Raw genomic sequence first — 25306 nt, 5'->3', positions numbered from 1 at the left:
TGGGAGTGATTTAAGTGGAAGAGTGAGACAAGCGTGCCAGCAGTGACTCAGACAGTTGTTGTGGACTGTTGTGGATTTTAGGATTATTGAGATAGAGGCATGACTGTTTGAGTGTAACAATACAGACAAAAAAAATTAAAACTAAAAGCTTGAAAAGTAGCAGAGAATTGGTGGCTTTGCTGTAAGTCTGTAGGGAAGAAATCCTAGCCCATCAGCAGGTTGCAGACCTGTTCTCAGAGGGTCCAGCAGCTGCAGGATTGAGAGGGTTTATTTAATTTCTGTTCTGAAAACAGGGAGTGGAGCAGTCCCACCTCTCAGATCAACATGCGATGTGAAGCATACATATATCCCTATAAGCCACACAGTGTGAACCTGCAGAGCCCTGTGCAGAGTGTGTATTGCAGGAGGCCGGCTTGTCTGAGCCAGTTCTGGCTTTTGTGCTTCCATGACTTAAATCTCCCGACTGACAGATAAAGATCAGCTCCCTCTCAGGTCTGCTAGATTGGCCTGCTCTGGCCTCTGTTAAGTGGTCCTTCATTATTCTTGTCAGAGGCTCATTTTTCTGCCAGCATCTTTACAGTGCAGTCGATTTAACTCCTAAGCATTCAGAGTGACAGATGACTGAAATTTGGGTTTGTGCCCAGGGTTGTGTGAGCCAGCAACTGCTGCTGCAGAAAAACAACATTTAGCACATTTACATGCACTTAAAACAGTTAAATAATTGTGTTAACCCAGCTAAAAATGAATTATTGAAATGCATGTTGCACCTTTTATAGCATATTAGGGCCACTCAAAAAAGAAACTGAATGGATAGATTTAAATGTTTTTAATAAGTTGTTTTTACTGGGCTAAATCACAAGTATTTCCCAACTGCTCATCAATCTATACTGTATTCCTAGCTGGACTTAATATGCATGCAAATCTACTGACTGGTTTTTGCTCCTTTCACAGGACTCTTATTCTGTAAATATAGAAGTGTTATCTTTGCTATTTTCTCCGGGTTAACAAGCAATTAGACAACCTGTTTCCGGTCAGCCTGGCGTTTTGTTGTTGTTTAGTCTGCTTCTCCTTAAGAAAGGGGAGGACAGAGAGGCAGCTGTGTGATAAAGTGGCAGATTGATATATACAAACTGTGAAGCAAAGTGACAGAAACGAAAGAAAGACACAGAGAAGGAGCCTTTCTGACACAGTCCTCTGGGTTTGTTTGGACTTGCCTGTCTGCCCTTTGCCCTCTTTGCTGATATACTGAACCCATGTCCTACTGACCTTTGCCCCCTTTCCCTCCTGTACAGCCATGGAGGTGTTGGTGAGTGAACTAGGTGCTCTGCTGAAGATGCTGGACCAGGAGAACCTCAGCTCCTCTACACAGGAGAAGAAGACCTCCGTGTGGAACCTCCTGCAGCAGATACAGCCGTCAGGTTGGTGAGAGGGGGAGAGAGACCCCCAGAAAAGGTTTTGGAGCAGACAGTCTATTTGGATCATTTAAGTTGTGGTTTGAGGTGATTTTACCATAAGGCTGAAGTAGGCCATTCCCTGGGGTGTGTCCTCCAAGGGGCCAATTATAATCACGATGACCAGGGGCAGATTAAGTAATCTGCAGACCCCCTGCAAAGACCTAGATGTGGCCCTGTTCCATTAGCTAAAAGCAATCATAACAAGTTAACACAATGTTTCAAAGAATGTCTTTTCAGATTACTAAGCCCTGGAACTACAGGACATACACACTTCTGAAATATAAATAATTCATCTCCTCTTACCATTCTGTCAGACTGGGTATGTGGTAATGTGGTAAGTATGTGTTGCCTCATGGCTTGATTTCACTTTCAGGGGGCATGTTAACAAGTCAGGGATTACAGACTGCCAGCATGAGTACTGGGTCTCATGCACCTTGCATCTTGAGAATAGAAGGCTTGCCCACTTTTACCTTGAGCTGCATCCATCTGTCAGCCAAAAGAAAACAGGAAATGATACCTGCATCTCAGTTGAAATGGCTGCTAGTGGAGTGATTAGCTTGGTCTTAGCTACAGCAACATTTCTTTATTAAACCAGAGCAAAGAGCTACACTGAAAGCTTTTCATGATGGAAAAGATATTCGCTCTTCTCCCAACCTGCTGCTTCCCAGATGAATAAGAAATACATCCATGCAATGGATATTTGAAACAGTCGGTCTGGCGTGTCAGGGTTTTTGGAGCACGAGGCCTCAGGCAATTGCCCACCTTTGCCTAATGGTACAACTACCTAATGTGTCTTCTTTGTATCCTTAATGTAAATAAAATTGTTCAAAGTAGATTTTGTTTGTCCATAAAAATCCATGAAAACCCCTGGCAAAAGTCCCAAAATGTCATATCAAGCAGATAGAAACAATGAATAGGTGAATGGACTTGAGCTTGTAATGTGCTTTTCTAGTCATCTGACTACTTGATGCAATTTGTCACCACAGGTCACACCTACCCATTCATACCCTTTCACACCACTCACACACTGATGGCAGAGGTTGCTATGGAGAATTGTCCATCAGTATTAGCTAATACCATTCAAACGCATCCATACCCATTTACATGCCAGATAAAGCACTGGGAGCAAACTGGGGTTAACTATCTTGCCCAAGGACACATTGACATGTGACTGCAGGAGTTGGGGTTGAACCTAAAACCTTCAGATTGTGAGTCAGCCAACTCTACCAACTTAACCACATTCATAGTGGATGACTGTGGAAGAATTGTATTACAATAAGTGAATATTTACGATTTATGGTAAAAACAAAATAGATACTGCTGCAGCAGTGAGGATAAATTTCTTGTTTTATAGGTCCTTCGGGCATTGAGTCATGTTAAACTATTATGATGTGCTGAGTTTGAGTTATGATGCTCTTCTAAAAACTGATGAACTGCTGTTGGCTTTTTGGGTATTTATAGTTCTCGTTTGGGTCTGTTCTGTAATTCTGTGGCCTTGTTATCCAAAATGAGCTGATTTAAATATTGGTCTTTGCCCAGGGCCTACAAATTACTAAAAACAACCTTGGTTCTGAGATAAAACTTGCTCTAGATTTTATTTCATGTGGTAAAATATGACTTTCTTAAATATGAAGTGTCTCTGTATAATTTCCTGCAGTTTCAGGAACAGACTACATCTACATGAACTCATCAATGTACAGAAATGGCACAAGCTTTGTGGAGTCACTCTTTGAAACATTTGGTGAGTTTGAGCTGTAATGGGCTGTAAAACAGATATAAATCAGCCTGTATATGACCTGATGAAGTTGTATCATCTTTTCAAACAAAAATGTTATGAATGTGTTGAATATTGTTTTAGATTGTGAGATCGGGGGCCTAAAGGATGTGACTGACGACCTGAAAGAAGACAAGAACCCCCAGATGGACACTTGTAAAGAGGCATGTGATAATACAGTTAATTGATGACATATTTTTTTTCAATAAATTTCAATTTACATGTGAAATATTGGCTTTGAATCCTAAATGTAGTTTGACGATGTGTGGGGGATGCATGTTGTTGTATGTAGGTGAAATGCATCCATCTTAAGGAGAGTGCAGCCCCCTCTTTTCAACACTTTAGAAATGTAACTTTCCAGAGGACTATTGTGCCTCTAAATTACTCTGAGAAACAGCAAAGAAAACAGAGATTGTGTTCCATGTTGTGGGGGTTTCCCATGCACACATACTCATCACTCTGCAGGCTGCTGGAATAGTTAAGGTTTCAGGGCCTGCCCGCAGCCCATGTTCCTAATTTATGGATATTATTTTAAGGGTTTAATTTTGTCTCTTTGATGATGTAGTTCTTTGGCTGTGAATTAAAATCTCGTGTGTTTATAGAGGAAATCTAAGCCTTGTATGTCTCATTTAGGAGAACTGCACAGACTCCACAGCCCCACACTCAGCTGACTCCCCCCCACCTCTGCCCACGACCCCTCCTCCCGAGGAGTACTATGAGGAGGCAGTGCCGCTCAGCCCTGGCAAGATGCCCGAGTATATCATCACTCGAGGTCAGCATCTTCCCACTGTGCTGAACTCAGTGCCCTTAATGACTTTTCAGCTGTAAAAAAACCTTTTAAACCAGCAATTAGCATTTCGATTACACAAATATGGGCACACAGCACTTTTCAAAACATAATTACAAAGTGCAAGGAGCATTAAAGTGCATGTTAGAACATCCTGTAAGGACTAATTAGGGTTTTTTTCTCCGTTCCTGCAGTGAGGCCTAGCCCTCCAAACTCAATAGAGGATGGATATGAAGATGCTGAAAACAACTACCCCACTACCTGCATTAACACACATCGCAAAAACTCATGTGAGTAGAGTGCTTAAACTTGACGAGTAAAACTTCCCTTTCAAACCGATGAGACATATTTATCTTCTCTGATTGCTCTTACAGACAATGACTCAGATGCTTTGAGCAGTTCCTACGAGTCCTACGAGGAGGATGAGGAGGAGAGGAGCCCGGGGGTCCGACTCACTCATCAGTGGCCGTCAGATGAGAGCTCCATGCCTCCAGCCAGAGATTGTCGAATCTGCGCCTTCCTGCTGCGCAAGAAGCGTTTTGGACAATGGGCAAAGCAGCTAACTGTCATCCGCGAGAACAGACTACAAGTGAGAATCTGTAGAATACTCCAGGAGAGTGCAGTCATGCAGCACGTTTACATGCAGTTAGAAAAAGTCAAACTTATCTATTAGGCTGAGTAAAACTCGACTTTTAAAGGGATATTTGGGGATTTTTGAAGTTGGGTCATGTGAGGTACTTGACTATAGTAGTGGCATTAGCCTCCAGTGATTTCTGTGATTTCTCAGAGAGATCTGCAGCATAATGGCTGTAGATGGGAACGTTTTATCCATGCAGTTTAACAAGTTTTACATAAAAGTGGGCCGCGAAAATATGCTGGCTTGCCTGTATGCTGTGTTGACAACATACAAAGCACTTTATTTCTCCCAAAAAAATACCCTCTGTGCCAGGCACTAATTTATGATGCAGTTTTCAGCATTGTGTCTCCTTCTGCTACACACTGATCCTCTCATCAGCTGTGTGGGTTTGCGGGCTTCTACAGGGATAATAACACCACACCAAGCTGAATTAGTGCCTGATACAGAGGGGGTTTTTTGGGAGAAATGAAGTGCTTTGTACATTTTTTGACAGAGCGTACAGGCAAGCCAACATATTTTTGGCTATAAAGTACCGCTATTTTTTTATGTCAGTCCTCGGAGGCTCAAATTTTCAATACAAGTAGTAGGGGCTCAAAGGAAAAAAGGTTGGAAACCACTGACCTACGTAGATAATGTGGTGGAAGATCAATTCACTCTTGCATGTATAAACCTCAGTTAGACACAAACTGGAGCGCTTGTACTGTGACAGAGAACATAGTTCCATTGCAGAGGGTGCAGTATCTCTTAACCTGAAATGTGTTTCAGAATACCAGTTTAATGCTTTTTTTGAGGCGGAGATGTTCTACTACATCATGTAAACATTCATCAATTTTTTCTAGAGTAGTTTGCAACAAACTGTACTTGCCTTGGTTTTGTATGTTAGTCTCATTAAAAATGAGAAAGACATAAAATCATCATTCCCTTCAATGCAGAATTCAGACAACTCATTTGCGACTTGTTATGATATAAAGTGGTTCATTGCTTGCTTGTTGATAAATACAAAACAAAATGGGAGGGGACGCTGCTCGTGTAGCGACCGGCAGGAGGGTGAATGTCTGTGTGCTTTACGCTGTGAGTCTACGCCTTTTCGTCTGTTTTTAACGTGTAATTGTCCCGATCTTGGTGGCATATGTTGTATTACTAGTTGGTCACCTGTCTTGGACAATTTCTGGATATATGCATTGAAGTTAAATACATAAGATGAGGAATTTAAAAAAATAATTGCATATTAAATTGCAATTGCAATATTGGGGGCAAGAATTTGCAGGTAGATTGTTCTTGACCCTCACTGACCATGGGATCTGGGGACTTAGTACCCTTTAAACTGTTTTCATATTTAAAGATCATATCTTTTCCATTCACCACAATTAATTTAGATGGAGTGTTATCACCCACTGAAGGGTGAGGCCAGCATCGTTTGGGCAAAGTACCCAGATGATTAGAATCTTATAATTTGCCATCTACAGAGGTAGAGATGGAAATACTCCCAACAATAAATTGATTTTCTTGCTACTTGTAAACTTAGATAGGACAAGTCCAGTTGAATTGCCGAATTAAGGTGTAGCCAATGCTCAACTTTACTATGCAGGGAAAAGTACTGATAAAGATGCACCGATTGTAAAAATTAGAGCCAATACCATTTTTTTCCAACACTTCTTTTAATATGTCCTCTATGCCATCTTTTTTCACGTTGGACCTTGAAAACAGAGTTGGGGCATACAGATGGTCGAGTGGTTTAAGGCGCTACCCATGTGCACAGGCGGCACGGGTTCAAATCTGGCCTGAAGCACTGCATGTCTCTCCCCACTCTCTTCCCTGTTTCCAAGCCCAAAAATAAATCTAAAGAAAAAAAAGAAAAACAAAAGAAAACAGATCAGAGTGTGTCCAGTTTGACTCCTTCTACCCAGTAAAAAAATCTCTTGCTCTCTTAATCGCTTTAAATTGATTGTACACAACAGATAATAACTGGCTTCTGATAGATGCCCATGCCATGTTATTTGCCAGTGGTTAAAGTTTGCTATCAGGTTTGTTATCCAAAGCTCACTGAATGCTCTCTTTCTGCAGTGTTACAAGAGCTCAAAAGACACGTGCCCCTATGTAGACCTGCTGTTGCCCCAGTGCACTGTGGTCTATGCACCCAAAGACAGCAAGAGGAAGCACCATGAGCTCCGCTTCACCTTACCCAATGGAGATGCACTCGTGTTGGCGGTACAGAGCAAGGAGCAGGCCCACAGATGGCTCAGGGTAACACACTATAATCAAACATTTAGTAATACAGCCCGGTAGCATAAGCATCAATCATGCAATCAGAGGAAGTGGGTTTGACGGAGAGAGAAGAACACATGAAAGGAAGTTTACAGTGTAGACTGACATGTCAAATTTCACCACAGGTTGTAAGAGAGGTGAGCGGTCAGAGCGCGGGGCCTGAGGAATCTGCGTCTCCTGTCACCCAAAGAAAAACTGATCTTGACAAGGTAGGAGCAAAGAGAGGATGTTTGTTTCTGCGTGTCTCTGTCAGGTTTTTTTTTCCTCTGCGAGTCTTAAATTACAGCTGAGGTGAGGAAAAGCAGCAATTTCGTTGTCAGCACCAATTTTCCTTAACAATTGTCAAGGTCCTCACGGTTTACAGTGATACCTGTATTTGGCCTCCAGAACAAAGATGAGATCTGCATCATAATTGGATGGTAAGACAGAAATTATAGTAGTGTTGGTGAGTCATTGTTGAAACCGGCACATCCTCTTTAAAGCCTACCAACCTGTCAGAACATAAAGAAAGCAAGGCTCTGTCATCAATGAAAGCATGGGTGACGATAGGGGAGAGTTTATGGGAGAAAACACCAGAGGATTGGTTTATTGTCTAAGTATTTCATGAGATCATGGTTATGAGACAACATGTGGGAGGAGAGAAGAAGCTAAAAGATAGTTCCATACGCTGTTGGCCTCTTCATTAGGCATATCTCCTCAACTGCTCATTAATGCAAATATCTAATCAGCCAATCAAATGTCAGCAATCTGCTTGGAGGAGGATCAGAGCTGCTTGTGTTTAAAATCATATTTATGATTTTGTGCATTCACTGCATGCCTCAGTTTTAACGAAGGGTTATTTGAGTTACTGTTGCCTTTCTATCAGCTCAAACCAGTCTTGTCTTTCTCCTCTGTCTTCTTTTTGGCCCAGAGATCTGCAGCTCACTGGATATTTTTCTCTTTCTCTCACTATTCTCTGTAAACCCTAGAGATGGTTGTGATGGTGTGAAAATCACAGCTGATCAGCAGTTTGTGAAATGCTCAGATTAGCCTGTCTAGCACCAACAACACATTCAGTCAATTTTCATTTCTTTTTCCCCTTTCTGATGCTCAGTTTGAATATCAGCAGGTCACCTTGACCATGTCTACATGCTTTAATGAATATCTATTCTTAGGGTATACCTAATGAAGTAGTCAGGGAGTGTATGTAAGCTTGTAAGAAAATGCCTCTTGTTTTTTTGTTCCAAATCTGGTAAGGAAAGTTGTAGAGGAACCTAGTTTGATTGTAGATTGTCTAAACTTGTTTTCTTGTGGGTTTTTTTCTCCCCTCAGAGGTTATCCACCGAGAGGAACACATCAGATTCAGACAGTGTGGGCGTGTCGACTGGAGAGAACTGCAGAGAGAATGGTGAGACAGAAACCCACACGGCCTAAAATCAATGCAGCAACTAACACTTAGCAGCTTATTTTCTTCTGCTGCTCTTGCTCAGTTTTCATCGGTAGATGCGGTAGTTGTCATGACTTCTGTTCTGCTATATTTGTGTTATAGTTGGTTTGGTGGATGAAATGGAAAAGGTCTTATTATGTTTACCACTTATGGAATCATTTGGCAAATGAAAACAGCTGGCTGAAGTAAAAGTTTGATGAACGAGTGCTGTAAATACTCTACATAATAACATGATCTGGCTTTAATTACCTAGAATAAAAACAGTGGTTGATGTGATTCATCCATGTTTTGTGGGCACCTCTGTGTAGAGATCAGCATGCAAGTCAGAATATCAGTCTTCTTTTTCATTTTTTATTGTTCTAAAAGAAAACACTACACACAGCAATGTCAGTGAAACAAAAATATACAATGTAAAATAAGTGACCAGGTAAATATTCACCCCTTCAAGTCAGTATTTAGTAGATGCATCTTTGGCTGCAATCACAGCATCGAGTCTGTGTGGATAGGTCTCAGTCAGGCTTGCACATCTGGACACTGCAATTTGACTCCATTCTTCTTTACAAAAGTGCTCAAGCTGTGTCGGGTTGCACAGGGATCAGGCGTGAACAGCCCTTTTCAAGTCCAGCCACAAATTCTCTATTGGATTGAGGTCTGGGCTTTGACTTGGCCATTCCAAAACATTCACTTTGTTGTCTTTAAACCATTTCTGTGCAGCTTTGGCTGTATGCTTCAGGTCATTGTCTTGCTGGAAAATAAGCCCTAGTTCTCTTGTAAACCACGTAAGATTGCCCTGCAGGATTTTCTTCTATTTGCCCCATTCATTTTACCCTCTACCTTTATGAACCTTCCTGGTGGTTGCCGAGAAGCATCCCCATGACATGATGCTCCCACCACGTGCTTAACAGTGGGGAGGGTTTGTTTTTATGAATGTGCCTTGTTAAGTGTCCGTTAAACATAGTGTCTTGTCTGATGGCCAAAAAAGCACCATTTTGGTCTTTCTCCCACTTGACCATGGAGTCTCCCACATACCTTTTGGTAAGTTTTCTTCAACAGTTCCTTTTTCTTTGCCACTCTTCCATAAAGCTTTGACTGGTGAAGAACCTGGGCAACAAATGAATCCAAAATGTCTCCTGTCTCAGCTGATAAAACTTGCAACTCCTTCGAAGTAGTCATAGGTGTCTTGGTAGCCTTGACACTCATCTCCTTCTTGCATGGTCACTCAGTTTGTGAGGATGGCCTGATCCAGGCAGACCTTCCAAACACAGGTGCCTTTGTACAATAATCACTTGAGACACATTCACTGCACACAGGTGATCCACATTTCACTAATTTTGCAACTACTGGCACCAATTAGCTGGACCTCTGTTAAATTGGGTCAGTCACTTTAAAAGGGGTTGACATGGTTATATGTGATAACTTATTTTATCTTACATATTTTTGTTTGATTGACATTACTTCATAGAAATCTATTTTCACTTTAGTGTTAAATTTTTTTTTTGAGATTTTTTTTTAATGTCAAAAGACTGATTTATTAAATCAATAAAAGTGTAAAAGGTCCAAGGGGGGACAAGGACCTTTTTATCAGTTGAAAAGGAACTAAAGGAAGAGTAAAAAGATCAATTTCCTGATGACTTTGAGTTGTCCTCTGATTTCCCACTGATTTTTAGCACCCATCTAATTTGCTGCCTGTTCATTTCAAATGTAGTAACTACAAAATAGTTTTAGTATTAGGGCTGAATAGCAGTCAAATTGATTGAATTATTTTATTTAATCAATGATAAGGACAAAGCATCTTTGCTGCCAAATTGTACGTTAATAGGTTATGCTGGGTTTTGCCCAGGCGTCTGATGAGATAAAATAATTGGATTTTTAGCCCAAAAACTAACAGATACAGATGATAAAAGAAAAAAATTAGTGAAGTTCTGATTACAGTATATTCAGTACTAACTAAATGTATGAAGGTTTAAAGGTATGATAAAAACATTAAAACTGCATCTGAATCTTCATCATGTTCAAAACATTTCTGTAAACATCTTCCATCAGCTTAGGGTCTATACTGCCCACAGAGAACCTTCTCAAGAAGTAATTTCTGCATAGATGGCACATTTCAGCTAAATCAAAGCTGCTTACTGCTTACTTCCTGCTGATTAATGACACCAGAATGTGCTTTCTGCCACTCAGTAACTGTAACTGCAGACTCCTACCTATGGTGATGTCATGCTCTCTTGAGTATTCAATCTTTTCATTTTTGATGTAGGAAAGGTGAAACGGGGAGCTTTAGCCGCAGGCCGTAAAATCACACGTATCATCAGCTTCTCCAAGAAAAAGCTCCCACGTCCAGGAGATTCTCGAACATCCTTCAACGACCCTCGCCAAGGTCTGACCGGAATTCACCATCACTTTTTATGTTTTAATTTTTTGCACTTGCCTCATCTTTCATTCACTCTTCCCCACACAGGATATCTGTCTGTGCTGGTGAATCAAGTGTGGGGGGAACAGTGGTGTTGCGTGTGCAGAGGCTCCCTACACTTTTACCATGACAAAGGAGACCCTCGGACCTCCCTGCCTTCACTTCCTCTATATGGCTGCGAGGTTGTTCCGGGGCTGGGACCCAAACATCCCTTTGCCTTTAGGATCCTACAGAACAGCAATGAGGTGGCAGCTCTGGAGGTGAAAAACAAGAGCCCTTGTTTCTTATTTTGATGTTTTGGTCTTCAGCTTTGTTAACTGATATTGCTGATTGGGTCTAAGGGTTTTGGAACATTTAGAAGCCAAAATCTGAGTTATTTGGGTTGGTGGAGATTAATACAAGGCACAAAGAAGAGATTTTTGAATATGATGCTAGAATGTAAACATGGATTTTAATGAAAGTTTAATGTTGGATGTCCATCCTCCGTCTCTTCAAAATTACACATTTATGTACCATGAAAATTGCAGAAAAACTGAGATATCAGAATAAGCTTTCAATTTTGGGGACTTTTGTCTCTCATACAGCACCCAGGACTTGAGTTCAAACATTAAAACAGCAATACCTTTACCAGAACTTCACAGTCAGCTTAGTTTGCACTAAGGAGAGGCTTCCATCTCACCACATAAGCCCACATCAGTGGAGGGGTGCACTGATGGTTGTCCTCCTGTAACTTTGTCCCATCTCAACACAGGATCTCTGAGCTCAGTCAGAGTGACCATCGAGTTCTTGGTCACCTCTCCTACTAGGACGCTCCTCTCCTAATTGCTCAGTTTGGCCAGGCAACAAGCTCTTGGCAGAGTCTTAGCTGTGCCAGACTCCTTCCATTGGAGAGTTCAGTGCAACAGAACTTTTTGTAGCCTTCCCCAGATCTGTGCCTTGCAACAATCCTGTCATTGAGCTCTGCAAGTAGTTCCTTTGACCTCATGGCTTTCTTTTTGCTCTGATATGCATTGTCACTTGTGAGGCCTTCCAATTCTGTCTCCACTTTGTCATTATGGGATATTGAGTGTAGATTAATGAGAACGAAAATTAAGGTTTTCAACAAAACAACAGAAAAAAAGTGGAAAAAGTAAAGGGTCTGACAACTTTCTGTGTGTCTCTGGCATTGGGAGAAGTCTGTCCAGTGATACTGCCTATTGTAAGCTACAGAGACAGTAGAGTATTTAGTGGCATGAATCCGTTACTTGCTCTTCTCTGGGTTTTATTTCTCTGATGAAATTCTGTAAATAAAGAAAAAGGTGTGTGATATCACGTGAAATTAGGAATGATAGTTGCAGGTATTTTTGCTTGTCCTGCAGCCTACAAGATGCCAAAAGATGGATGATGACATGATATTATCTTCCATGTTTCCAAGTTGATTTGCCTTGTGTATTTAGGCCAGCAGCTCAGTGGAACTGGGAAGATGGCTCGGCGTCCTCTTGGCAGAGACAGGCTCAGCGACAGACCCAGAGTCCCTTCATTACGACTATGTTGACGTGGAAACCATCGCTAACATCCGCGACGCTGCAAGGCACTCCTTCCTGTGAGTGAGACAGAGCGGGGGAAGATGGAATATTTGGGCAGGGTCACAGGAAGGCCACTGACCAATGAAATGATGGTGAGACCTCATGCAGATTTCCTTTCCTCTCTTTCTCTGAACCTAGATGGGTCACATCCTCCAGCAGCGCCTCCACTGACTCCAGAACATATGACGAGGTCCCTAATGAAGACATGCAGGTGGGATATAAGCGCTCAGACTCACACACATATTCTGTGTTCAGTAAAACCTTTGGTTTAATGCTCCACTTTGATGTGACAAGATTAGACGCTACATGTCTGTGTGTGCAGCTGCTGAGAATGGTCACTGTGGAAATAAGACACCCCATATCAGTCATCAGACAGACAGTGCTCTGTTACACGCCTGTCAATGATGGCCTTTTGTAGCACAGAGGAAGAGCAGTGTGTGGGTGTGAGGGAGGGAAGAAAGAGGAAAAAGAAAAAGCGATCAACTGGTGACAGGAAGGCAAGAGGTCATGGTGGTTTTACAGCCAGTAAACACGTCTCTTAACCTCAATGACACGCACTTAAACACAAACCTCTCACTGCCTACAGCCACAAACATACACACCTTCCTTGTCTCCAACTAATAAATCTGAAGATTGCTTATTCCATATAAAAATGTTTTTTTTTTAAGTTTTTCTGTCCTCATCCTTCTTTTTGCACATCTGTCATGTCCACTCTCTCTCTGCTCTGAACAGTCAGGGGAAAACCACACGCCACAGTCTGGGAATCAAGTGAAGCGGCGCTCAAGTTTCTCCAGCAGCGACTCCGACAGAATCAAGCCTTTGGTCTCACTCAAACGAACAGGCTCAAGTAAGTTCAGACACTCCAAACTTACATTATTATGTATAAAGAGATGGTGAGCCTATTTTGTGAACAATACAGATGAATTCATTGGAATCAATAGTTATTAAGGGTGTAAAGGTATGTGTATTCGTATCGTACCCTTTTGATGCGGGCCTCTTGATACAGTACAGACGTGTTCCAAACAGATATACAGTGCTTAACAAATTTATTAGACCACCACCCAAAGTAAGGTTTATGCCACAGCTGCCCTAAATTAACAGAATTGGTAATTACCAAAATCATTTTTTATGTTTCTGCAATGGTTAATACACCAATATGTAGAAGCTCATAAACCAAAATGATATTTTTAATGCTAAAATATAATTATTATTGTTATCCATGAATTTCCAAATTTACTGATTTACAAAAAAACTGAAAAAATAGTAAAGCATATTATTATTATTATTTGATTAATATGTCAAATTATAGTTATTTACTTGCATTCCTGAACAGAAAAAATAGTTTTAGTGGTCGAATGTTATGCTTGATTAATTTCTGACTTCTCAGTGAAGCCCAGTGACCCGGCTCAAATTTGGGTGTAAAAAGGTCAATTCAGTTTGAAATTCCTCATTCCTGTTCAAAATGGCAAAACGTCAAGAGCTCACTGAAAATGGAAGAGTCCGCATTAAAGCGCTTCATGACGCTGGATGGTCTCTGAGACAAATATGACAGATGGTCTAATAAATTTGTTAAGCACTGTATGTGGAACGAATCCCTTACACAGACGGAAAACCAGAGCGCAACCCACTGTCTCACTTTCCTGGCAACCACACAACAACAGCAAACAACAGCAACAGCCTGAATATTCCCAGATAAAAGAATTCTGTTTAAGAACACGTTGTTTCCCAGTAAAATACAACAGTGGACAAAGACAACAGCAGTAATGCTGACATTATTCAGCAGGTGTGTCGCTGACAGCACGTCGTCCAGCGGATCAGTCAAAACATTTGAAAAGGCACCACTTAAACAAGAACGTCACTGTAATGAGGACGAACAACAAAAAGTCTCACCAGCCAGTTATGAATTTCCCATGATTTAAGATCTTTTTTATTGTAACAATGGTGCTCTCGTTTTGTGAATCAAATTAATTCTAAATGCGGTAACTGTCAGCCATTGGAGGAAGGGGAGAGGCGACTCCATCATGTCTGCAGCTGCATCATAGGTAAAGTTATCCTCAGATTTCCACAGTTCTAACCTCTTTATCCGCCAAGATAGGCTGTAAAAAGTTCTCCCAAACTTTGTAGTAGGTCCCATTGGTTAAAAAAGTAATCCAGTGCTGAAGTCCGTGTTAAAATCAGCAGGATAGACGTTAATTAGCTTAACAAGCTAACTTGCAGTTGTATGTTGATGTGTTCAAGTTGGCTGGGAAATTTTAGTTGTGTAAAGAATGGGTATAAATTTGTCAATATATCAATTAAAATAGCCTAGTAATTCAAAAATGTATTTCACTGATGACAAATTTGGAAGGAGGCTGCAGCATTATTAATGATTTAAATGTAATTTATTCAGCCTATTTATTTCAAAAAAACTTAATATAATTTAAAGAACTATTAAATTCTGTTATTTATTTTTTGCTTTAATTACCGTACTGACCCATGACTTCAAAACTGAGGTACATACCAGCCAAAATCTTTCAGTACTGTTACACCCCTAATAGTTATACACTGGAAACATAATGAGACCAACTGGTATAGCCCAGTAAGAGACAATTATTATAAAGCATCAAATATGACCACTCTTTGAATCACCAAGATAAGTACGCCATGTTCACTTCAGATGTTTACTGCAGCATGTCACTGGCCTTTATGTTTTTAGCTTTTTCTGATATCAGGCTGCAGTGTGCACATGTTTAGAGGAGTTTACCAAATCTTTGTACTTTGGAGAGTTGATGAAATATCAATGCTACTTTTGAATTAACCAATATTCATTTAAATTAAAAAAAAAAATTCAAAGTTATCTTTCTTGATCTAAAAAGGTTACCGTAGTACTTTTAAAATGAAATTTATTACTTGTTTCTAATGATTTCTCCTATTTCTCTTGATCTTTACTGAGATGTTTCTACACCTGAGTGTCCTGAGTTTAGGAAAGTGATATTGGTGTGGTCGGCTGTCTCTGCACTCTCCCCAGAGCTAGTTCACAGGCCGTCACTGGGAAGTTCTGGCACATCAAAGAGGCAGCGCCGTCCTGGGCTGAGAGCTTTAGGATGTAATCTGAGATTTATTGGACACTTGCATTAGATCCGCTGTCTTTCCTCCTGACCTTTCCCTCTGCAGGAGTGTGTGTTTGTTTTTATGCATATGCTGCATCAGTGTTGGCTCCAACATTATCTGTTGAAATCATAAATGTACTAATCTATGTGCAGCTCTTTAAGTTTTAGAGGAAGCACCGTGCTCCTCACAGTTGGGGCATATTAGAAAGGACAGGGAGAATTACTACCGTGAGTTGTGTTATGTTCTTCCCATAACCCCCGAACATTTGGCCCTTCACCTTTGCCCCTCTGTAACATCTCCACCCAGATGCCAACCAGTATGGGCGGTATGGGAAAACGCGAGCAGAAGAGGACGCCAAGCGTTACCTGAATGAGAAAGAGGAGCTGGAAAGACAGAGGGATGGGATAAGAAATGCGCTGCTGACCCTGCGACAGGAGAAGAGAGAGCTGAAGGAAGAGCTGAAGACGGTCTCTGGTGAGAGGATAAAAAACAGATTTCTGGTCAAGCCTAACTGGTGCAGAATATTAACTAGCAGTAAATTATAATCAGTGTATGGAAAGAAAGCTCCGCTGCTGCTGTTGTTACCATGTATAAAACCCTAATTTCAAAAAGTTAGGGCTCTGTGTAAAATGTAAATAAAAACAGAATGCAAGGGTTTGAAAATCTCATAAACCCATGTTTTATTCACAACAGAACATTAACACCATATCAGATGTTGAAATTGAGACATTTTAGCATTTTATGATAAATATTAGCCCATTTTAAATTTGACAGCAGTAACACATCTAAACAATAGGGCTGGGCCATGTTTACTATTGTTTAGCTTCTCCTCTTCTTTTAACGACAGTCTGTTAATGTCTGGGTTAGCATTGTCTTGCTGAATTTTGCAAGGTAGGGAAGCATGATATTTTCATTATGGTATTGGTATAGCAAAATAAGAACATTTCTGCTGACATTTGCAACTGATATTTTACCTGCCTATATAAGCTATAAATATTGGCTGTACAAACAAATAACTTAGTGAAGTTTTAGGTTGGACCAACAGATCTACGTCAGATGAAGTTTTTTTCTTTATTTGTCATCATTTCTTACACTTTAAAGTGTACTTGAAGGACTGAAATGTGTTAATTTGCTCATCCTCAAACTTTAACTTTCAAGGATTGATGTTTTAGGTCTGAACTACAATTTAATATTGTTAGTGATATCAGTATCGACTAGATTTATTTTGTGAATATCAACATATCCAATATCAGCAAAATCCCAATATCATGCATCCCTAATGCGAGACCTTCCCTGAAAGAGACACTGTCTGGATTTCAGCTCTATGTACTTTTCTGTGTGCCTTTCCAGATGTGTAAGCTGCCGCTTTAAGCACTAACGCGCCAATAACTAGCTGGATGGTCCCGCTCCTCCTTAGTCTGCAGAACATCGCTTCTGGGGTTTCCAACAAGAATTTCACATTTCCATCTGACCAGAGAACAGTTATCCATTTTGCCTCAGTCCATTTTAATTCAGCTCTGGCCCAGAGAAGATGGCGTTTGGCGTTTGTGATTGTGTCCACATAAGTGTTCTTTGCATGATACAGCTTTAACTTGCATTTGTGGGTGGCACAGTAAACAGTGTTGACAGACAGTGATTTCTGGGATGTTTCTGACCCCATGGAGTAATTTCCAGGATTTCCAGAATCATGTCTGTTTCAGTATAGTGCTGCCAGAGGGCCCTGAAGATCACTAGCATTTGATATTGACTGTCCCTTGCATAAAGACTTCTCCAGATTCTCAGAATCTTTCGGTGATATTATGTACTGTAGATGGTGGGATAGTCAAAGTCTTCACAATTTTACATTGAGGAACATTTTTCTGAAATTGGTCCACACATTTTAAATGCAGTTTTACAAATCCATGAACCTCTGCCCATATTTACTTTACTTCTGAGAGATTCTGCCTCTCTAAAATGCTGCTTTTATAATGCTGCTTCTGTAAGCAGTCATGTTACTGGCCTGTTGCAAAGTGTTCTCCCAGCTGTTTATTAGTACCACTTACCTTTCAAGCCTTTTGTTGTTGCCATCCCTATACTTGCTGCAGTCAAATTCAAAATGAGCTAGTATTTTTCATGAAAGGGAAAATTGTCTCACTTTCAATAGCTGATTTGTTGTTTATGTAAGATAATATATTTTATGTGATTTACCAACTCTGTTTTTAGTTTTTTTTTTTTTTTTACACAGCAACCCAGTTTTTTTAGAATTAGGTATGTACAACCATAAATGTCTTTCTTTTGCTCTAAGAGCATCTTCATATTCTTTTTTTACTTTGTTATTCTTACATCCTACAGCACAATAAGACAACTTCCCTGTAGCACAGGTGTCTGACCTGCTTCTCATTTCTCTCCACATGTTTCAAATGTGTTTGTGCCACCAGTATGCATACACAGCTGCTGTAATCAAATGACTCTGTACTGACAACAAAGAGCATCAGTATTAAACATCTGACCTCAATAAAGGCTGGGAAGCAAATGGAAATGCAAAAAGTATCAGTTAGTAGGTCATGATTTTTCCTGATGGTTAAGTACATGTCTGCACATTAACCACAAGGCTTGCATGACAAGTGTGTGTTGTATATCCCTGATCTGTATCTGACCCTGCTCTGAGGCTCCATGTGAGAACAGAATTTCCCTACAGGGACAAATAAAACATCTAATTGCTTTTATTATTTAAAAAAAATATATGTCTGTGAAAATTCCTGCTAGGTCTTATTAATTTCCTGTAGTTTCACTTTGTATGCAGCAAGTGTTCAGATATACTTGAGCATAACAGTATTAATGACCAACGTACTTATAATTAAAGCTGAGGATAGACTACATGATCTGGATTTGTTCTCACCACTCTCTGTAAATCTTGGAGATGGTTGTGATGGTGTGAAAATCCCAGTAGATGTAAAGTTTTTAAACACTCAGACCAGCCCATCTTGCAGTAACAACCATATGATCAGTAAATCACCTTCCTTCCCCTTTCTTTTGGTTTAACCTTTAGCTTATTGTCTTGACTGTGTCTAAATGTCTAAATGTATTGTTTGCTGCCATGTGATTGGCTGATATCTACATTAATGTGCAGTTGAACAGGTGTACCCAACGAAATTGTTGGTGATTGTAGAACGTTACACAAATGAGAAGTGTCCCAAACTGTGTACATGCACATTATAAGAGACTGTTTTTAGACTCCTGCATACATAATGAATACTAAAGTATCTTGTGTTTCTGTGCAGCAGAGCGAAGAAAGGCCGTCATCACCAAGCGTGTCTCCCTGCTGGAAGAAGCCTGTAAAGCCAAAGAAGCAGAGAGGGTTGACTTGGAGCTGCGGCTTACCCAGGTCAAAGAAAACCTCAAGAAGAGCCTCGCGGGTGGAGCACTCGGTGCTCCTGTTGAGGCTAAACCCCCTGTGAAGGTATGTAATAGTATTTGTAGAAAGGCGCAGAAAAACATGCTTACACATTATCAAACATTGTATTTCTCTTTGTGTAGAGCTCCAGCAAGAAGAAGCAGAATATCTACAGCGAGTCTTTACCAGTGAACTGTGCCTCAGAGATGAGAAGGAGACCTCCATCTGTGTATGCCTCCTCTGCAGGAACTGTCATGCAGAAGGCAAAGGTAACTCATGCTGAAGAATTCCTCCTCCTAAACTTGTGGACAAATTTCTGTCAGGCTTCACATGGCTTAGCGTAGTTAGTGATGCCCTGATCTAGCCATTTTAAGTTCTGATACCAATTAGAGATGGTTACAGGTATCTGGGGACTAGAATACTCTATGTGGTTTTGACAAAGTTAACAGTGATGACAATGGTATTATTTCCAAAATAACTTAAAATGCAGTGTTCCAAATAATTATGCAAAACAGAGTTTCAAACACTCAATAGTTTCACATTAGGTTTTGCATTAGGAGGTAATTTCCTCAAATCAAAGCTATTTTAATCAAAAATATCTTACCAGATTAAGTTACATATTAACATATGAGCCCTTCTTTAATATCACCTCAACAACTCTCTCATCCATTGAACTTGTAAGTCCATGTATAGTTTAAAAGCTGTATTTCTTTTGAGGATGCCAGAGCTGCTGTCGTCCACCCTCAAAGAGCTTCCTTTTAAGGATGACCCACAGGTTCACAATAGGGTTGAGGTCAGGGGATGATGGCGGCCACGAAATTATTATTTCTCCCTTTATGCCCACAGCACTCAAGGCCTCAGTGGGATTTTTTTGCAGCATCGGATGGTGGAATGTCTTCCATGAAAATGGTTTTACTCCAGAAGACACAGTTCTATTTATACCATGGCAGGAAATGGGCAGTGAGGAATTCCACGTAGTTTGCTGAGGTCATTTTGACACCTTCAGGCATTTTAAAGGGGCCTACCAACTCATTTCTTTGATTCCAGCCCAAAAAAATCACTCCACCACCTCCTTGCTGACATTTCAGCCTTGTTGGGACATGGTGCCCATCCACCGACCATCCAGGAGTCCATCCATCTGGACCATCCAGAGTCGCATGGCGTTCATCAGTGAATATATCTGGTTAAAATTAGTCTTCATATATTTCAGAGCCCACTGCAATTGTTTCTCTTTGTGGGCATTGGTTAAGGGTGGCTGAAATACAGCTTAAGCACATCAGCAAGCCTCTGGAGGATCCTGCATGGAGAGGTTCTGGGGACTCTAGAGGAACCAGCAGCTTCAAATACCTGTTTGCTTCTCATGAGAGGATTTTTTTTACAGCTGCTCTTTAGATACCATGATTTTGCCTTACAGAAGCTTTATCTGAACGAACCTGTCTGCACTCTGACTCACTCTGTGCTGGTTCAATTTTTAAATCTGGATTTATGTGTAACAGTCCTAGTGGTATATATTAATACTAACATCTACAAATGTTTATAAGACCGACTGTCTTGTAATATGTGTTAGTATTAGTGCTAGTATGTCCTTCAAGGTCACTGCAGACACATTTAATTTGTCTGCAGTTACATCTAAATCTAATCTAAATCCCTGATGTGTGTTTTTTCTTTCCACAGGAGTGGGAGTCAAAGAAAGGAACCTAGGAGTGTAATCATGGAAGGACTGAAAGAATGAATGAATGGAAATCAGGAGCAGACTTTAGTGACCCTCAGTCCTCTTAAGGAGAAGCCCCTCTACACCCCATAGCTTGGAGAAAGAAAGTGTAATGAAAGTAACTGGCCACTAGATGGAGGTACATGCCACTAAATTCTCTAGCTTCTCTAAGAAACAAAGAATCAAAGTGCTCTCTGTCCATTTCTTAGTAATTGTTATGTCTTTGTTGACAAAGATTAAAATGTGGCAGTCTGAAAAGACTAAAAGAAGCAGAGTTTGTGAAAGAAAGAAGCAAGGAAAGTGTATTGAAAGCATTGTTAAGTCATTTATATGCTTCTGTGTTGGAATGCAACAATGTGTGGGTTAAATGTTTATTGTTTAAGGTCTGGGAAATGTGATGTACTGGACAATAAGAGGATACACAGTGAGAGCCATGACGTGCCTTTATATTAGATATTTTCTGCCTGTACATAGAGAGCCATGACTACTGTCCTGTATGTTTTATACTTTCCTACTGTCCAAGGTTTCATTTCTCATCATTATTCTGCTGCAGTACACGTGCCATGGAGGGCAGAGAGTGTCCTGTATCTCCTCTCAGGATGAATCGGTGCTATCATATACAGCCACAACATCAGCTGAATAACAAAATCCTATACATACTCAACCCTCTTCAGCACACATTCAGAAGCAGTAAATACTCCAGATGGAGATGATTAAGGCCACTTTTACACAGAAACAATCTACTAATGATTGTATCTTTTTCATTTCATTGTTCAGAAATGTTCCACATTAAGACAACTAAGTTTTGATAACAACTACTGTGCACATGGATCCACAGAAAAACCCTATCATACATGCCAGGCCAGTAGTTGGTGGTGTGACTTTGTAATGAAACAACACGCCCATGTGAACATCTTTTCTACAAAGCAGTGAGGTGTAAAACGTGCATGAGCCTAAACTACAAAGAGAGTAAATTTCAACACCGACTAATGCATGTCTGCTGACTGGAACCTTAATGCACATGTGCAAAAAATAGTGGAGACTTTAAAGAGAATCCCATTCATACGTGCTTTATTCTCAGAAAGGACTTTATTAACATTACAGCCAAAATACTGGTGGTAAGATTTGGCCGTATGTTTATATCATGTTTTTGAAACTTTAAATTGAATGTTACAGACTGTTGCTTTAGGCCTGAAGTGCATTTATATATCAGTATCAATATTGGTATTACCTCAAAACATTAGAAAATATCTCAAAAGCATCTCCATCCACATGAAAACACAAAAATGCTCTGTTAGGTGCTGTAAAGACTATGCCATGTCAGCAGTAGTCTGTCCTTTACAGAAGAAGGAGTTCACTCTGAGACAACAACGATGTACTTGACGTTAAAGATTCCTCACCATTCCTCTGCAATAACACGTTTATTTTCAATCTTAAAAGTTGTCCCACAAACCCAAACTGGGTCTAGTATAAAGCCTTAAACGCTTGCTGCGGGGTTAGTGTCTTCAGAGTGTGTATAAAGGTGCAGTGAGCTCTGTAGTTCATTTTCCTTATCCACACATAAACACTTTAAATCAGCCTTTCCCAAACTTCAGAACATTTAAACCCAGTTTGAGACCTGCAAATTTTCTGGGGCCCACCAAAACCTTTGTACAACCATAACATGAAACTCATATATTTACCTTTTATTTGCCATTTTTCTGATCCATAAACAGCTTTGCTTTCAGATACAGTAACATTAATTGGAAAATGTAGGTGGGGCCCCAAAGAACAATTATCGCCCACTGCCATTTATTTTGTTTTAATCAGGCATCTGCAAAGACAGTTACATTTTATTTTTTTTCAATGAAGTTTCTAAAAATCTTCACTCTGCAAGGAGTTCTTCTAAAAGGTGCATCATTTTCGGAGACCTAAAATGCCGTTTGCATGTGTACTAAGGGCAAAATTGCGGAGAAAACCTAATTTTAGAAAAAAGGTTCTTTTTTTTTTATCAGGCGTCTGCAAAGACAGTGACATTTTATATAATCTAATATCTATATCTGTAAAACTTACTTTCTGGTCCAGAAACTCTTCCCAAGCAGCATTTATATCTCCTTAGACACTTATAAATTCTTAAAATCAGGAAAAAAGTGGCATAGTAGAACTGGTTAACAGTGTGTCACCAGTTAATCCAACACCAGCTAAACCATAACATCAGTTCTATACGGCAGACAAAATAAACAAAAAGCTGACATGAGTTAAAATTTGTGGCCGTATTTTACTTCCGAGACTAAAATACAACTTTTAATCAAGTATTTAATGATCATTTAAAATGTGAATTAAACACTTTTTAATTTCTATGGTTAGTGACCTACCAGCCCACACTTTTAGGAGCACTGCTTTCAATGGAGTTTCTAAAAATCTTCACCTTGGAAGTTCTTCTAAAAGCTTCATCATTTTCAGTGACCTGTTTGCACATGTAATAAGGGCCAAATCACAGAGAAAAACCTCAGTTTACAAAAATACCCGCCTAGGTGTGGCGTTTAAGTTTGCTCTCCAGAACCTGTTTTCAAACCTTTTTCAGACACCCAAAACGCTGTTGTTATGTAAACAAACAGCCAAAACAGAATAAGGGTACCTGTTTTGGATTAAATTATTGTCATGTAAATGGGCCAAAGTAACTAACAAATGGTTCTTAATCAAGATTGCAATGTTCTGTCATTTTAACAAGTTTTCCATTGAACTTTTGGTTGACTTTTGCACTTTACTGTTCTCTCGCCTGGAAGAGGAAAAAATAAAAATGTTTTATTCTCAGAAATTTCACTTTCAATCCTTTATTACAATGCACAAACACTGGATTTCTCCCTCATTTAAGTTCAACACATTCAAAGTCATTGATTTATTCTTTAACTTCACATGAAATGTTGTGAAATAAATGAGTAAATTTCTAGAAATAAATATGATGGAAGCGAAAACCAAATAAAAGTCCATTTTAGTCACTTAATAAAGGCATTTCAATGCAGCACAGTATAGTGTGCTGCAGCTCAGGCAGCCTGTTGATTAAAACTCGTCCTCATTTTTAGCGTGGGATTATAAGTAGATAGAAAGATACAGACTTCCTATCATTGTTTTTACATGCTGTTATGACAGAAGCTGTTGCTTGCGTACATAATAATCAACCGTAGCTTTTCATACACTGTAACACAAAGAAATTCAGAATCTGAATTCACCTGCTTCTCAGCACTTTGTAGCCCTGTCTATCGTTTATATTCATGAAATTAAAACGGTTATGATCCGTTTAGATCCAGGCAGTGGTGACTGGTTTTGGGTCTCAGATGAGGAGGTAGAGCAGCTTCAGGATGGTGAACATTAACGATGCAGCAGCGTGAAAGTGGGGCTCAGAGGAAGAGATAGTAAAGCCAGTAGAGGATATTGACAAACAGGAACGCCGTGGGGAATACAGTGCGAGCGTGGCGATCGATGTTGTGTGGATTCTCCACAGTGAAGACAGATGCGGCCCTGCGTGATGCACCCTTCACTGAAGACAAGGTGCAGCCTTGCTCTGGAGTCTTCTCATTTAATACCTCAATGTTTTTCGTGTCACTGTCGGCCGACTGCTCCGTGGGCTCTTCTGCGGTGGAGCTGATCTCCACGGTCTGGTTCGGCTGGGTGGAGGTGACGATGGGGATGGAGCCATTCCCTTTGGATTCATTGAGCTCCTTTAAAAGCTCCTAAAAAGAATTAAAATTACAATACCATCATTTTTATTACATTTCAAAATGTTCCCCTCGTCCATAATTGTAATAACTCTCCTCACCCGGTGTAGCTCCTCAACCGTGTGGTTCTGCATGGTGTAGAAGTGGGCGCAGGCGTACTCCAGCAGAGCGCCAAAGATGAAGGTGAAGCAGATTCCCAGGTACACATCTATGGCCTTGATGAAACAGTTGGCATTAGGAAGGGAAGTGCGGGCGCCCATCATCAGTGTGGTCATGGTAAGGACTGTTGTCACTCCTATAAAAAAAGGGCTGAGTGTTATTATCTTTTACAAAACAGGATCATGACTAAATAAAAGGCACATTCTGTGGCTGTCGCTGGAGCCCTAGCTGCCATTACTGGAGCATCTGCCAGCAGAAAACTGTAGCGAAGACATTCGCAATCCTAGAGCATCACCTACAGGTGTCCTGTCAGTTGGAACAGGCTTGTTCAGAGGCCAAAAAACTATGTTCAGTATGTTCACAATAAAAAGCATTTACGTATTTTCTATGGTGTGGAGCTTTAGGTGACATACTGAAATATTTTTTGTGGCAGGTGATGAAGAATTTAATGACTAAGATTTCTAAAGAGTCAGAACTGTAAATTACTGATTTTAATGTTACCCCAGCACTCTCTGTGGTTGAAATTAATAGAAATTATAAGTTGAGTTTTTACACCAACAAATCTTGATAGTAGGCACAGCAACCTTGCTGGAACCAGCCTTGGGTACTACTGATTCAGGGTTTGCTGACTTACTGACTAAGCCACTGAAGATGTGAGGTTTGCACATGCATGTCCAGCACAGTAGGCAATGATCGCATGTAGAAATAAACATGTCATGAAACTTAAAATGTCAATGACATTAAAAATGTTGATCTTTTGAAACATTTCATCAGAGGAGGGAAATAATATCAATGCTTTACCTCACAGTGATGCAATAATTATTCAAACAACACACATGGACAAATGTTTCTTAGAGTTCATGAGGATTTCTTGGTAGTTGTGAGGTGTGAACCTTGGTTCATATCTTACTGGTTATGGGACTTGCCCACCAGTTGCTTGACTGACTGAGTCAATGGAAA

At 40.2% G+C, this 25306-nt stretch overlaps 2 protein-coding genes across 4 annotated transcripts in view; one reads left to right on the top strand and one right to left on the bottom strand.

The window, feature by feature from the left end:
• afap1l1a (actin filament associated protein 1-like 1a) overlaps positions 1 to 23250 on the top strand; it is a 48439-nt gene extending 25189 nt beyond the window's left edge. For 2 of the 3 annotated variants that reach the window (XM_041798303.1, XM_041798305.1), the window contains exons 2-19: positions 1293 to 1418; positions 3112 to 3195; positions 3313 to 3392; positions 3862 to 4000; positions 4210 to 4305; positions 4390 to 4604; positions 6717 to 6896; positions 7043 to 7126; positions 8229 to 8304; positions 10601 to 10720; positions 10802 to 11013; positions 12190 to 12335; positions 12457 to 12529; positions 13051 to 13165; positions 15715 to 15882; positions 18669 to 18847; positions 18925 to 19050; positions 20456 to 23250. In XM_041798303.1, coding sequence (XP_041654237.1) covers positions 1293 to 1418; positions 3112 to 3195; positions 3313 to 3392; positions 3862 to 4000; positions 4210 to 4305; positions 4390 to 4604; positions 6717 to 6896; positions 7043 to 7126; positions 8229 to 8304; positions 10601 to 10720; positions 10802 to 11013; positions 12190 to 12335; positions 12457 to 12529; positions 13051 to 13165; positions 15715 to 15882; positions 18669 to 18847; positions 18925 to 19050; positions 20456 to 20482 — 2246 coding nt within the window. In that variant the 3' untranslated portion in view covers positions 20483 to 23250. The remainder of the gene's footprint in view (positions 1 to 1292; positions 1419 to 3111; positions 3196 to 3312; positions 3393 to 3861; positions 4001 to 4209; positions 4306 to 4389; positions 4605 to 6716; positions 6897 to 7042; positions 7127 to 8228; positions 8305 to 10600; positions 10721 to 10801; positions 11014 to 12189; positions 12336 to 12456; positions 12530 to 13050; positions 13166 to 15714; positions 15883 to 18668; positions 18848 to 18924; positions 19051 to 20455) is intronic. The other variant, XM_041798304.1, reaches the window with a different exon arrangement.
• Positions 23251 to 23869: 619 nt separating this feature from the next.
• Positions 23870 to 25306, bottom strand: part of LOC121516755 (gamma-aminobutyric acid type A receptor subunit pi) — a 29147-nt gene continuing 27710 nt past the window's right edge. The window contains exons 9-10 of the mRNA XM_041798164.1: positions 24289 to 24482; positions 23870 to 24202 (exon numbers count right to left, since the gene is read on the bottom strand). Of these exons, the coding sequence (XP_041654098.1) occupies positions 23870 to 24202; positions 24289 to 24482 (527 nt within the window). The remainder of the gene's footprint in view (positions 24203 to 24288; positions 24483 to 25306) is intronic.

Source organism: Cheilinus undulatus, linkage group 10 (assembly GCF_018320785.1).
Source record: "Cheilinus undulatus linkage group 10, ASM1832078v1, whole genome shotgun sequence".
NCBI lineage: Eukaryota > Metazoa > Chordata > Actinopteri > Labriformes > Labridae > Cheilinus > Cheilinus undulatus.
This window is presented reverse-complemented; position numbering and strand designations above follow the sequence as displayed.